Source organism: Scylla paramamosain, chromosome 46 (genome assembly GCF_035594125.1).
Source record: "Scylla paramamosain isolate STU-SP2022 chromosome 46, ASM3559412v1, whole genome shotgun sequence".
NCBI lineage: Eukaryota > Metazoa > Arthropoda > Malacostraca > Decapoda > Portunidae > Scylla > Scylla paramamosain.
The window spans coordinates 6,474,097-6,488,357 of NC_087196.1; the positions used below are offsets into that span (position 1 = coordinate 6,474,097).

General features: G+C 38.7%; 1 protein-coding gene across 1 annotated transcript in view; it reads right to left on the reverse strand.

Moving 5' to 3' along the window:
• Nucleotides 1–14,261, reverse strand: part of LOC135094687 (glutamate--cysteine ligase catalytic subunit-like) — a 35,055-nt gene that overhangs the window by 6,578 nt on the left and 14,216 nt on the right. The window contains exons 2-6 of the mRNA XM_063995001.1: nt 8,301–8,410; nt 3,145–3,330; nt 1,645–1,817; nt 725–942; nt 32–228 (exon numbers count right to left, since the gene is read on the reverse strand). Of these exons, the coding sequence (XP_063851071.1) occupies nt 32–228; nt 725–942; nt 1,645–1,817; nt 3,145–3,330; nt 8,301–8,410 (884 nt within the window). The remainder of the gene's footprint in view (nt 1–31; nt 229–724; nt 943–1,644; nt 1,818–3,144; nt 3,331–8,300; nt 8,411–14,261) is intronic.

Sequence of the window (14,261 nt, forward strand, 5' to 3'; positions counted from 1 at the left end):
TGGCACACGCCACAACAGTACTGGCACCCACCTGGCCCCACACTTGGACAGGTAGCAGTCCACAGACCCATAGCGGGACTTGGGAATCACAAATCTGTCATTTCTGAGCGGCTCCAGACCCTTCTCCTCCCGGGTGCGGCAGTCCACCGAGGCGGCGATTACATCCCACCGACAGTCCACATCAGCCAGGTAGCCACGGTACAGTGGCGAGGCAGCCGTCAGGGCCAGCTGTGGTATGAGGGGCAGTGAGTGAGTTATGTGGATTTTTAAGAGTGTCTATGGTTCTAGTGATAGATTAACAAGATTTTTACATTATTAACAGGAGGAACACTTTTTGAGAACCCAGCTAATCATCTCTGTGGGCTTTCAAAATAGTGATGGTGAGAGAGCAGAGCATTTTTTAATACAGGCTTCAGTGTGACACAGCATTTGTTGAGCTGCTCCCTTTGAGGTTTGTGGGTTTGAAATGGCTCACAAACCTAGACACACTGCAATTGAACATTTATTCTTAGTCACTAACATACATCACAAATAATAACAGTTAATAATAATGAGAAGAAACAGTGGCTAACCTTTTTGAAGCAGAAACTTTCCAGACACAACTTCAATCAATTACAAAAAAAACAAGCAAGTAACAAGAATAATTATACAAGAATTAAGGAAAATTTTAGGAAACCATACTTATATACTGCCTGAATGACAGCATACATGCACACACACTCACCATGATGGGGCAGAGGGGCGTGAGGTGATCATACAGGACACGCGCCTCATTGATGTTGCAAGCCTGGAAGGTCATCTGGAGGCAGCAGCAGCCCATGCCAAATCCCATGGCGTCCAGGTAGATGTGGTCCTCCTTGGCTGCTGCGGCCGAGCTGCCGTCATCGCCATACTTTGACAAGTCCTCCACGAATGGCCTTGGGGTCTTGAGGTCCACAAAAACTGCAAGCATGAAGCAGATGAACAACACAGCAAGGTACAGATTAAGATACAGCGATGATATAAGCAGAACACACACAGTACCGTGAGAGATATAGTAATAATATGGGCAGTATATATCACAAAAAAACTTTATGCCATTTCATGAAGAACGCCTCACAAAAAAATGCCTTTTCCTTGGCTGATAAGTGCTTGCAAATGCATGAAGACCTATGGAAATATAAGAAGAATGCCAAGATACCATTCCTGTAGAGCGCTGGCTTGTGACAAACAACAAACAACACAGAACTGACTTGGTGCACCAACACTGACAACCTTCTGTGAGGCAATCCTGACCACGGCCCGGCACCACCACCACCACAGCAATGGTATCCCAGCCATTAACCACGTGAACACAACACCACATTACTCCTACGCTCAACACCCTGTGACAGACTACGTGACACATCTCTCAAGTCATATATCAGACAAACACTGGCATGTTATCTCTACATTCTAGTAACCACATCCCTCATTGTCCCAGAAAGTAAAGCGATAGCTGTCTCATTCTTACCTGCCTATTTAGGTAACCCAAATGTTTTATGGGCTAACGTAACAGTAGCCAGTTGGAAAGCAAACAATCTATGCAAACCATAAACATTCCCACTCCTTCCTCTCTTTCTTGTGCCTTTATGCTAGTTATTCTGTCAAGACAAAAGGCCTTACTGGGGACATTTATGGCAATCTTTTCTTTCCGTCTCTCCCGAATGTTGCGTGTGAGTGTTTTGAAGCGCGGGTGGCTCTGTGTGATGGCGGCCTCGGGGAAGAAGAGGGAGCGTGATGCCCCGCTGGTGGGGTCTGCCTGGGTTGGGGGGAATGTGAAGTCTGGGCAGCCCAACCTGAGGAAGGCACAGGGTGTTAGTGCGGGGCATGTGGCTGTGGCAGGAAGAGAGAAAGAGAAAAAAGAGAATTTGTGCTATTATAGTTTAAGAGAGAGAGAATCTGTACTATTTGAGAGAGAGAGAGAGAGTCAGTCTGTGCCATTATAATCTCCCAAAAAAGAAAGAATAAAAAATAAAAAGGCATGAAGCAACAGTGTCACCTTAGCACTGTGTTGCCATCAAGCTGAAACACAAGAAATACTCAGCACTGCCACAACACACAGGTACAGTCTTGAGTTGTCACGTAACACCTGTACATCAAGACTATCTGGTTAGCGCTGTATACTGTAACTCTGCAATTTCAGTCTCATAATGAGTGTATCCCTGTAAGAAATTCTGGGTCTGCCTTGTCTTGTAAGAGTGGCTTAGGGAAAATAGAAAACTGGAAGGAAAATTTAGGAAAAAGCTTTAAGAAGGGCAATAATACGGAGGAAAATAAAATAAAATGAGAATTCTCGGGTCTGCCTTATTTTACTATTTATGCACAAAGGGCTCAGGGAAAATACAACACTGGAAGGAAAAACCAGGGAAAAAAATGCCTATTGAGAACAGAACAAAGGGAAAAAAAAAAAATAGGAAACAAGATTCATTAAGGTACAAGTTCTTTATAAAGCAAGTTCAAATCTAAGTTCACTTCAGATCCAGTGTAGGTAACTTAACAGTACACACAAGACATACAATCTCGAACACAACATGCACTAAAAATACATGAAAAATACATACACACCAGGGCATCATATTCTCTCCCAGGCGGCCTTGGCAATTATGATGAATTAAATGTGTATGGTATTTTAGAATGAAGGTGGTGTAAAAGTATACATTTTTGTGCATCAGGAAACACTTCAGTAAGACAGGGCAGTAGATTTCATGAGATCCTTTAAAAACTATCTATTCTGTCTATCTACATTAATTTATTTGTCAACTTACCTATTATTCATCTACTTCCATACTTACTCTTCCTGCCATCTTTGTTTTCCTCCTAATTTCACCAAGAAATCTTTAAAAAATTTGTATCTATCAATTATTTTTTTTTACTTTTTTCCAGTTAATTTCACTAAAAAAAATACCTTAAAACACTATAAAATTCCTTAAAAAAATGTATATATTTATTTATCTATATTATCTAACTGCATATTTATCTACCTATATTATTTATCAATCTATCAATTAACTTACTAACCTCTAACTGACCAGCCATCTAACTTCTAACTGACTGACTGACTGCTGGACTATCTATCTGTCTTTCCCTCTCTCCCCAGCCCTCGCCACACAGTCACAGCCTCACCTGGGGAAGTTGGTGAGGGTCAGGATAACCTCGTCTGGTTGCAGGAGGCTCTGTACCTCGCTACGTCTGAAACTCATGTTGTGCTCCACGATGTTGAAGTGCTGCACCAGGGACCCGTAAGGCTGTCCAGGCGTGCCCTCCAAGGTGTATTCCGCATATTCAGGGTGCCACAGAGACCGCACTTCCCTGAAACAAGTCATAAACTCACTACCTCGCCTTAACTCTTCCTGAAACACACAGACTCTACCGCGAGCTGAGACCTTATTCTGACTGCGCAGCATCTCCACTGGTTTCAAAAGATTTCTCTAGTTGAAGATACACGGGTTTTTAAGAATTTGTTTAAGGTTCTAGTGACAGATTAATAATATTTCTACATTATTAACAGAGGAGAACAGTCTTGAGAGAGCGAGGTGTTTCCGAGTACTGATTTGACGCTGGTTCACTGATTCATCTCTCGCTCTCGTTCGCTCTCCGCAACATACCACGCTTTCATTACCACGCTCGTTCGCTCGTTTGTTCACTTGTTTGTTAATTCAATGGTTCACTCATAGGTTCGTTCATTGATTACCTCTCTTGTTCACTGCCTCATTCGCTCGTTTATTGGTTCGCTCTTTCGTTCATTCACTGACTCGTTTGTTCGTTCACTGACAACTCTGCTTGATGGGAGTAAAGGGCGATGACTCATTCATTCATTCACTACCTCTTTGTAGGCTTGCAGGAAAGGTAACAGAGAGAGAGAGAGAGAGAGAGAGAGAGAGAGAGAGAGAGAGAGAGAGAGAGAGAGAGATTCTACCACCACTCCACAATTCAGGCTTGTTATATTCACTCCGTCACTACAAAACGCTTTTTTTTTTTTATATATGTAGGAGGGACACCAGCCGAGAGGAACAAAATTACAATAAAAGAAACAAAAAAAAAAAAAAAGGCCTACAAAGTTGCCGGTCCCCGAAATAAGCTGAATTAGAACGTGTCCAATCATACATTTGCTAAACCCAACTGTTTCTTCGCCAACAGTACAGAACATAAGAACACAAAGGAAGCTACAAGAAACCAATAGACTTACACGTGGCAGCCTCATAAAAGATTAACTCACAAACACTTTCTAATTTCAGGTTGGCGCCAAGAGAGGCCTAAGCAGTGCCGCCCTTGGCCTACTAAATAGTCAAGGTCAGGCGACAGCTACACATTTAGGCCTAAAAGAATACGCCTATTCGATTTTCTCGCCGGATGAAAGGTATTACAGAATTTGATGTTATCGTCTCTCTCTCTCTCTCTCTCTCTCTCTCTCTCTCTCTCTCTCTCTCTCTCTCTCTCTCTCTCTCTCTCTCATTTTTAGCATTTTTTTTTTATTTTTAGCTTTTTTATTTCATTTTCTTCGTTTTCCTTTGTATTTTGAATAATTTTCTTTATTTTGTTCTTAATCTCTCTCTCTCTCTCTCTCTCTCTCTCTCTCTCTCTCTTTCTCTCAGCAACAAACATGAACAAACAAACACTCATACCAATTAACACACCAATTAACACGTCTAGATTCCTTACTGGCCAGCCAATTATTTAATCAGGTTAAGAAGAATACGTTTTAGCAAAGCAGAGACAAGAACACACACACGAACAGCGAATGAGAATGAGAGAATTATAGCTTGCAAGGTCAGGAGGAAAAAGGGAGAGAGCTAAGTAAGTGGGTGAAGAGCCGTGAGAGGGTGAAAGTTTGTAAGGTAGTTCTTAAGGTGATAGATGGATGAGTAGATAGAAAATATGGAAATGGAAGAAAAGAAAGATGATTTGATTGGCAGAAAATCGGGGTAAGGAAAAAAGAATATAGATAGATTAGATAGATAGATAGGTAAACAGATACGCTGATAGATAAGATAGATATAAAGAAAAAGGAAACGAAAGAAAAGGATAGAGAAGAATACATAAAAATAAACAAACAAGGAGCAAATAATAGATAGAGAAAAAAGAGGAAAAGAAAAGGAAAAGAAGAAGACAGGGAAAGGAAAATAAATATAGACTGATTAACTGACAGACTAATAATGATACATACAGATAGACAGAAGTAGACAGATATGAAGCCAGACAGACAGACAGACAGACAGACAGACAGACAGACAGACAGACAGACAGACAGACAGACAGATAGACAGATAGGTGCTCATCTAAAAACACACATCTGCAAGTTAACATATACACATTCTAAACAAGTAACCCTTTAATTACTACGGCTTCCTCTCGGGTTGCTGTAAATTTAGAAGGATTTAGAAAGAACGAGCATAGCAAAAGGTGTCATCAAATATTAAGTATAACATTTTATTGCCTGTAGTTAAATTTTTTTGATGGATAATATTGCCCATTGATACTAAAATGGCGTGTGGTATTAATGGTCTTTTTTTTATTTTTTTATTCTCCTTTTTTTCTCCATCTTTTTTTTCTTTATTTATTTATCTTCTTTTATTCCTCTTTTTTTCTCTCTTTTTTTCTTTGTTTATATCAACCTTATCTAACACCGTATTATTCCTCTTCTTTTGTTTCCTTTTTTCTTTGTTTATATCAACCTTATCTATCAACGTATATCTTTCTATATCTATCTATCTATCTATCTATCTATCTGCAGTAAGAATATACACCACCACTCCACCACCCCATCTAGCCACCCCCTAATCCAGCTAACTATTCACGCGCAAGTAGAGAATCGATCAGGTAATACTAATATATCAAGCGCTGACAACCCACACACAACATTCTCCACTCGCTACAGAGACGAGTATTGGCACCCCGCTTTGGCACCCGCGTCAGCACACTTTACGAATCCACGCCTTTATTTACGTTTTAAGGAATATTTATCACTAACGCGACCAAGAAAACCTAGCCAAAATTAATCAAACCTAACTTAACCTAACCTAACCTAATCAAACCTAACCGTACAGTGTTGATGGGAAGGTTGCCAGCGTACGATAATACAACTTTCAGCCAAGACTAGGATTGCCAGTGTCCGATATCAAAATAATGCCAATCACATCTTAACCAGTACGTTTTTGCTCATCACGACTGTTTTCAAAGGCCACAGAGATGATTCGCCGGGTTTTTAAGAGTTTCTCCTGTTAATTAAAGTAGGAATCTTATCCATATATCACTAGGGCCGTAAAAACATACTTAAAAAACACTTAAACTAAAGCCTTTTAAAAGTAGTCGGGATGTGGCGTAGGATAATTTCAAATATAGTTCATTACATAAAAAATTCACGTACTGGAGCTAAGAGAGAGAGAGAGAGAGAGAGAGAGAGAGAGAGAGAGAGAGAGAGAGAGAGAGAGAGAGAGAGAGTGTACAATCAATGAAAAATCACTTAATATTTATGAGTAGTTGGAATCAGTAAGCCAAGGTAATGAAAAGATAAAAGCCAATGGTACGAGTTTGTGAAAGCGATGAGTGAGGTATTAAACGGTTCGCCGCCATATTTAAGCCGCTTTTAACAGATTATGGTAGAAGTTATTGGAGTTTTAAAGGTTCTCATTATCGTGGCGAATTTGGCAACCTATAATGGAAGTTATTAACATGATAGTGAAAATTATGAAGGTTTTCTAGTGTGTTCATAAAGCTAGTGATGGTTTAACAGGCTCTAGTGAAAGTTATTAAGGTTTTCATTGTATTTTTCAAGATTCAAGTGATAGTTTGACAGGCTACTGTGGAAGTTATTGTGGTTTTCAAAGGAGTTTTCATGATTCTAATTTGATAGGCTATTGTGAAGGTTATTGTGGTTTTCAAAGGTGTTTTCATGATTCTAATTTGATAAGCTATTCTGAAGGTTATTGTGGTTTTCAAAGGTGTTTTCATGATTCTAATTTGATAGGCTATTATGAAGGTTATTGTGGTTTTCAAAGGTGTTTTCGTGATTCTAATTTGATAGGCTATTGTGAAGGTTATTGTGTTTTTCAAAGGTGTTTTCATGATTCTAATGATAATTTAACAAGTTACGATGGAAGTTACTGAGATTTTCAAGGGTCTTTTCATGATTCTAGTGCTTAATGATAGTCTGACAAGTCGAATTACTGGAGTATGAATGGTGTTTTCATGATTCTACAAGTCTCGCAGGGATTAGTGAAAATTATTAGGTTTTTTTTAAGTGTTCTATTGATTTTTGCGATAGTTTAACAAGAACACCGCATCAACAATGGGGAAAAAAATACACACGAGAATCTGACTCATCATCTCAGTGTCCTTTGAAGTGTCCTGATAAGAGGAAGGAGGATTTAAACATACGAACCAAAAAAACATTAATTAAGAAAAAAAAAACTGACAAGACAATCTGTGAGTAGAGATAAGATGACCATTTTCTTTAGATGCACCGCGGCTTTGTAGGGTTTATTGCGTCAGATATAGATGATAAGGAATATGAAAGGAGAAAACAAATTGATTATGCCATATATATAGTTACGTACCTTACCTGGCCATGTTAATTTGCACCTTTTTATTTATTTATTTTTTTTTTTTTTTATTTTTTTAATAGACTAACGATTTTATTATGCGCAGTTCATATGAGAAAGAAATGAAGGAAGAAAGATTAGACAAAGAAAACAATGATATAGAAAAGTAAAAGAAAATAGATAAAAACCTCATAAAAGACGGAGGAAATGTAAAATAAGACGAAAATGAAAAAGGAGAAAGAAATAAATAAGACATAAAGAAAAAGGCGAAAAAAAACGAAAAGGAAACGAAAAAGAAAGCGGAAAAGAAAAAGAAATGAAAAACTTGGAGAAAAGAATGAAATATAAAAAACAAAGAGCAAAAGAAAACAGAAAAGATTATAAAAGACGAAAAGGAAAATGTAGAGAAGAAGAAGAAGAAGAAGAAGAAGAAGAAGAAGAAGAAGAAGAAGAAGAAGAAGAAGAAGAAGAAGAAGAAGAAGAAGAAGAAGAAGAAGAAGAAGAAGAAGAAGAAGAAGAAGAAGAAGAAGAAGAAGAAGAAGAAGAAGAAGAAGAAGAAGAAGAAGAAGAAGAAGAAGAAGAAGAAGAAGAAGAAGAAGAAGAAGAAGAAGAAGAAGAAGAAGAAGAAGAAGAAGAAGAAGAAGAGGTGAAAAATACGAAAAAGGAAAAAAAAGAAAACGGAAAATGAAAAAGAAAACAGAAAAGGAAAAAGAAAATGAAAAAGTTGTGTTCGTGACTCACTTAGGGTTTGTCTCCTCTGCTTCACGCAACACTTCCAGGAGTTCGGAGCTTCGGAGAGAGAGTTGAGCACGGCGGTTCTTGTGGTCCAGCTTAATGATCATGTACTCGATCTGCAACACAAGAAACACGGACCTTAAGTGACCTGCAACACTACAAATACTACAAACAAACATGAGTCCCTGCAATACAAAATACCATGACTATTTCCCCACCAACACTTTATTGCAATACTTGAGATTACGCAACACAAAATAACAACTTGCCCGCAACACACATTTGTAATTATCCAATGCAACACTCGAGATTTTATGCAACACAAAGCAAAAATAGTTAATGAATCGCAACAACACAACCTAATTATTTTCTCACTTTAATATTATGCAGCAACACAAATAGTTAACCATTATGCAACATCACAAAAAGTTATGAGCCTCAACAACACAAATTAATTATTCTCCTGCAACACAAGATATGATTATTTAACGCAACACTTCAGATTATGCAACAAGAGATAAATTAATTACTCTCCCAACAACACAGAAGAGAATGACTTATGTAACTAACGATTATGTAACACAATTAGTAGTTAATGAATGTCTGTAACTGTTATGTCCCTTTAAATCTCCTTTTAAATCTGCCTGTCCCTTTAAATTGGTCTTTTAAATGTCCCTTTAAATCGGTCTAATAAATGTCCCTTTAAATCAGTCTTTTTAAATATGTCCCTTTCACTGTCTCTTTAGAATGTTTGTCCTTTTAAATCTCTCTTTAAATCCGTCTTTTTTAATGTGTCTGTCCCTTTAAATCCGTCTTTTAAGATCAATGTCCATTTCAATCCGTCTTTTTAAATATGTTCCTTTAAATCTGTCTTTTTAAATTGATGTCCCTTTAAATGGCTTTCAAATCGTTATCCCTTTAAATTCGTCTTTTTAAATCCAGTAAGCTTGATCCTTTAATTTCAACTTACCCGTCTCTTTAAACCGACTCATTCTGTCCCTTTCAACCCAGTCATAAAATGTGTGTGTGTGTGTCTGTGTGTGTGTGTGTGTGTGTGTGTGTGTGTGTGTGTGTGTGTGTGTGTGTGTGTGTGTGTGTGTGTGTGTGTGTGTGTGTGTGTGTGTGTGTGTGTGTGTGTGTGGCACCGTGACACTGTTAAGCATCAACACTCTTATCTCCACACACACACACACACACACAAACACGTCATAAGCCAAGTTTACAAAAGGGTCGTTGCATCACCACAGTCTTCAAGTCAGCAAACTTTCTACGTAACTGTTACCTGGACTAGTTTTCATGTAACCCTTTAAATAATTTTCGCAGTGGTTCTTCAGTCTATTCAAATCCTCGGTCTTGCGTCCGCTCCTCTCCGGATATTTCCTGTTCAGTCTAGCACCAAAATTCTTCGAAGTTATCACGCAACCAAGCATGACGCACAAACATTGATTACTGAACGCTTTTCTCGTTCACCAACACTGTTTTCCAAGGTCACAGAGGCGATTAGTCCGGTTCTCTGATTGATGATGACAAGCATTTGTTAAACTACCGCTTTGATCATGAAAACACCCGTGAAAACCTTATTAACTTCAATAACTATCACTATAACCATGACAACCACAATAACTTCTACTACAGCCTGTTTAACTTTCGCTAAAACCATGAAAACCAGAAACGCTCTTTTTTCATAACTTTAAATTATCACCAGGATAGTAAAAAATAAATAAATTAAAAAATTAAACACCAATAGCGTTTATAAAAATAATAGAACTACCCTAGAATCATTGACACACACTTGAAAATCCCAATTAACTTCCACTAAAGCCGCTTAAAAGATAGGATATGTGAACACACACACACACACACTCAGCGGACACACATACACTCAGCGGACATCTAGTGAATAACCTGTGTGCAGTTAAACGCGAGTAATTGATTTTAATTCACCTTTGCTGGTCAAGATTACTATCAACCTAAACGCATTTGCATGTTTACTATCTACACGGCAAATAATATAACACAATTTCCATTTTTCTTTCTTTGTTTTTCTTTTGTTTTGTTTCTTTTATACAGATTTGGATTGCTGTTTTGTGTTTGTGGTTTTCATTTTTCTCTTTCCTTCATTCCCTTTTTTTTTTTCTTTTTATTTTATTTAATGCAAATCTGAATTATCGTTTTATTCCATTTCCTTTTTTTTTTTTTTCTCTTCCTCTATCTTTCATTCATTTATTACATATCTGGGTAGTTGCTGCTAGTGTGTGTGTGTGTGAGTGTGTGTGTGTGTGTGTGTGTGTGTCCGTTAGTGCTCGATAATGTCATAAGTCCATCACGAACGCACATCACGAAATGACGTCACTACACATCACCACTATTATTCACCACCACAAAGGACAAAAGTATGTGACCTGACCACCACCACCACCACCACCTTCACCACCACCACCACCACCACCACAATCATCGTAAACATCACCTATACCGTAAAATAAATAAATGAATAAATAAATGAATAAACAGAACGACACTATCATCGTTATTATGAGAGAGAGAGAGAGAGAGAGAGAGAGAGAGAGAGAGAGAGAGAGAGAGAGAGAGAGAGAGAGAGAGAGAGAGAGAGAGAGAGAGAGAGAACCTATAAAAACAATTAAATAAAATACATAAAACAAAACAATAAAATAAACTATAATAAAGCACAACATATAAAAAAACGACACAATGGGAAGATGATACAAAAAAATAAATAAATAAATAAATAAACAAAAAAAAAACATGATACAACAACTTCCATTATACGCTGAGTTGCAGAATCATCTTGACTATGACAGCAACTAATTCCACACTGACATGGCCACTACTTGTGTATTTATCTATGTATTTATTCGAGTTTCCTTTTGTTCGCTTGTTTTTCGTTTTCTCTCGTGCGTGTGTGATGGCGAGATTCGTATCCGGCTGAATGAACGGACTGATGGTTGGAGGGAAGAGGAAAAGAAAAGGAAAAGGAAGGATAAAATAAAAGGAAGAAATGAAAGAGCGAAGAAGGAAGTAAAGAAAAAAATGGTTTTGGGTTAAAGGGAAGAAGGGAGGGAGGAAGGAGAAAAAGGAAGAAAGGAAAGAGAAAATAAAGAACGATAAAATAAAGAAGTCACGAAAAAATAAGGAAAATGAGACAGAATCAAAGCAAAAGAAGGAAGAGAAAAAAAAAGAAAACAAAAAGAAAACGGAAGATGAAAAAGAAAGATGAAAAAAGAAAGTCCATTCACAATAAAAAAAAAAAAAACACCAAGACGACCAATTTAGTTTATGAAGTGTCTATTGATTTATTCCTTCCTTATCATTTTCTACGCACAATGGCGGAAGACGGACAGGCAAACGAGAGGAAAAAGAAGACAAGAAGGAAAAAACCGTCCGCCAGCTCCAATGAAAGATCCCCCTACTACCTCCCACATACACACAGGAATACAAACGAAGACCCAATTTAGCTTTGAAGGTGCCACAAAACACTTACTACACCCTGACAACTACAAATACGCAAAAGTGTAGCCAGGATATCCAAGCTACACTTCAACCCACTGACAGCCCAAAAAATGGTCAATGAAATATAATAAAGTGAAATAAGTTTAGCCTAAGAGTAACCAGCGTATGGACGGGCAGTTTCATGGCACTCGACCTAAGCGTCTTCACAAACTGGCAAGCAAATCTCTCTTTCGACTTTGAATTTGGCATTAGGGAACAGTTACCCCGAGTGGATGCCCTTCCTACCCTCGGACCGTAGCCAGGATTCGAACCCGATGACCACTTGCCCCCCAAAGCGCGCGGTCCCACTGTACCATGGTGTCCCCCAGCCGCATTTGTTACTCCACAAATAGAGTGGCGAAGTGGAATAAATTTAGACAGTAAGAAGTGCATAGATAGTGGACAGCTTGAAGACACCTTAGCTTTCTCCACGCCTCTACACTATGGCAAGCACAAATCAGTCAAGAAATAAGAGTAAAGTGAATATATTTAGACAGTGATAGGAGGAGAGATACTGGACAGCTTCAAGAGACACCTAAGCTATCTAAACGACTTTTTTTTTATGTAGGAGGGACACTGGCCAAGGGTAACAAAAATCTAATAATAAAAGAAAGCCCACTGGGATACCGGTCCCCGAATAGGATCCGATAGTCAAAAACTGAAGGATAAGTGTCTTGAAACTCCCTCTTGAAGGAATTCAAGTCATAGGAAGATGGAAATACAGAAGCAGGCAGGGAGTTCCACATTTTACCAGAGAAAGGGATGAATGATTGAGAATACTGGTTAACTCATGCATTAGAGAGGTGGACAGAATAGTGGTGAGAGAAAGAAGAAAGTCTTGTGTAGCGAGGCCGCGGGAGGAGGGGAGGCATGCGGTTAGCAAGATCAGAAGAAAAGTTCGCATGAAAATAGCGGCAGAAGACAGCTAGAGATGCAACACTGCGGCAAAGAGAAAGAGGCTGAAGACAGTCAGTTAGAGGAAAAGAGTTGATGAGGCGTAAAACTTTTGATTCTACCCTGTCTAAAAGACCAATATGAGTGGAACCCCCCAGACATTTGAAGCATACTCCATACATGGACGAATAAGACTCATGTACATAATTAGCAGCTGGGGAGGAGGGCGCTGAGAAAAACTGGCGACGTCTCAGAACACCTAACTTCATAGCAATTCAAGTACATTCTGCCAAGCAAAAATATGTCCACAAATAGCGTAGGAAGTCAAGTGAAATGAATTTAAACGGAAGTGCTTGGACATTAAACCTAACACCTCAGCTACGCACCTTCACCCTCTGCCAAGCTCAAGTCTAATAGGGAAGATCAAATTTAGCCAATGATAAATGCATATAGACAGTTTCAAGAGCAGGTGAGTGGGTCCCGTCTATCCTGCCTGCTATTCAAGGACCGCCACTGGCCACCTTGGTTTAGATTACCTATCGACACTGCTTCATTTGTAAGGTTAGTGTATCCAAGCATTTCCGTGTTCTATCGTAGCTTTTAATAGGTTCTGGTGGAAGTCAGTGGGGTTTGCGAGCGTCGTTGTTTGTTTTCATAGTTTTGTTAGTGGTTTAGCAAGAATTCTGCTCTTTTAATAGGTTAGGTTAGATTAGATTAGCAAGTTATCGTGTTTTCTAGAAAGTTATTGTTTTTATTCAAGATTCTAGTGATTTACAAAGTATTCTACACTTAACAGCATCTACAAACTTTCATGGTTTTTTTTTTTTTTTTTTTCTTCTTTACTTCGTTTTCTTTTCGTGTTCCGTATTCATGTAACGCAAACCCTTAAATTCTGAGGTAACCTAACCCCGACACACTGCGGCCCCCAAGACACAGCCACACAACAGAAGTGACGCAACACCCGAGGAGACGAGCACCGCCATTAATATCTGAAGAGTGTACCCGGGTTGCGTCATATCACTCTAAATATAAGCATCTGACGCACCCCTGCCTTCCTCCAGTCGCTACACTCTGCACACTACACCAGCCTATATTTAACACCCCCGACCTTCATTAACCACTGTTCCCTTGAGACGGTTCACGCACTTCCTAAGGTGAGAGAGAATTAAACGACTTAAGGTGATTTGAGTAGTTTGGTTTACCGAGAGAGAGAGAGAGAGAGAGAGAGAGAGAGAGAGAGAGAGAGAGAGAGAGAGAGAGAGAGAGAGAGAGAGAGAGAGAGAGAGAGAGAGAGGGGGGTTACAATCTTGCGGCGTGTTTTGTAACTTTTTTTTTTCTTACATATATTTCAAAGGTCACGGAGATAAGTCTGATTTTCTGTCGTCGTTTTAGTTTGCTTTTAGTCAGTGATGCAGAATATTTGTTGTACCACTGGCTGAATCACGAAAACATCCCTGAAAATCTGAATGTTCTCCAGTGAGCCTTACCAAAACCACCAATAAAATCATAAAAAACACTAATTAAATGCATATATATCCTAACATAACCCATTACACTCCCACC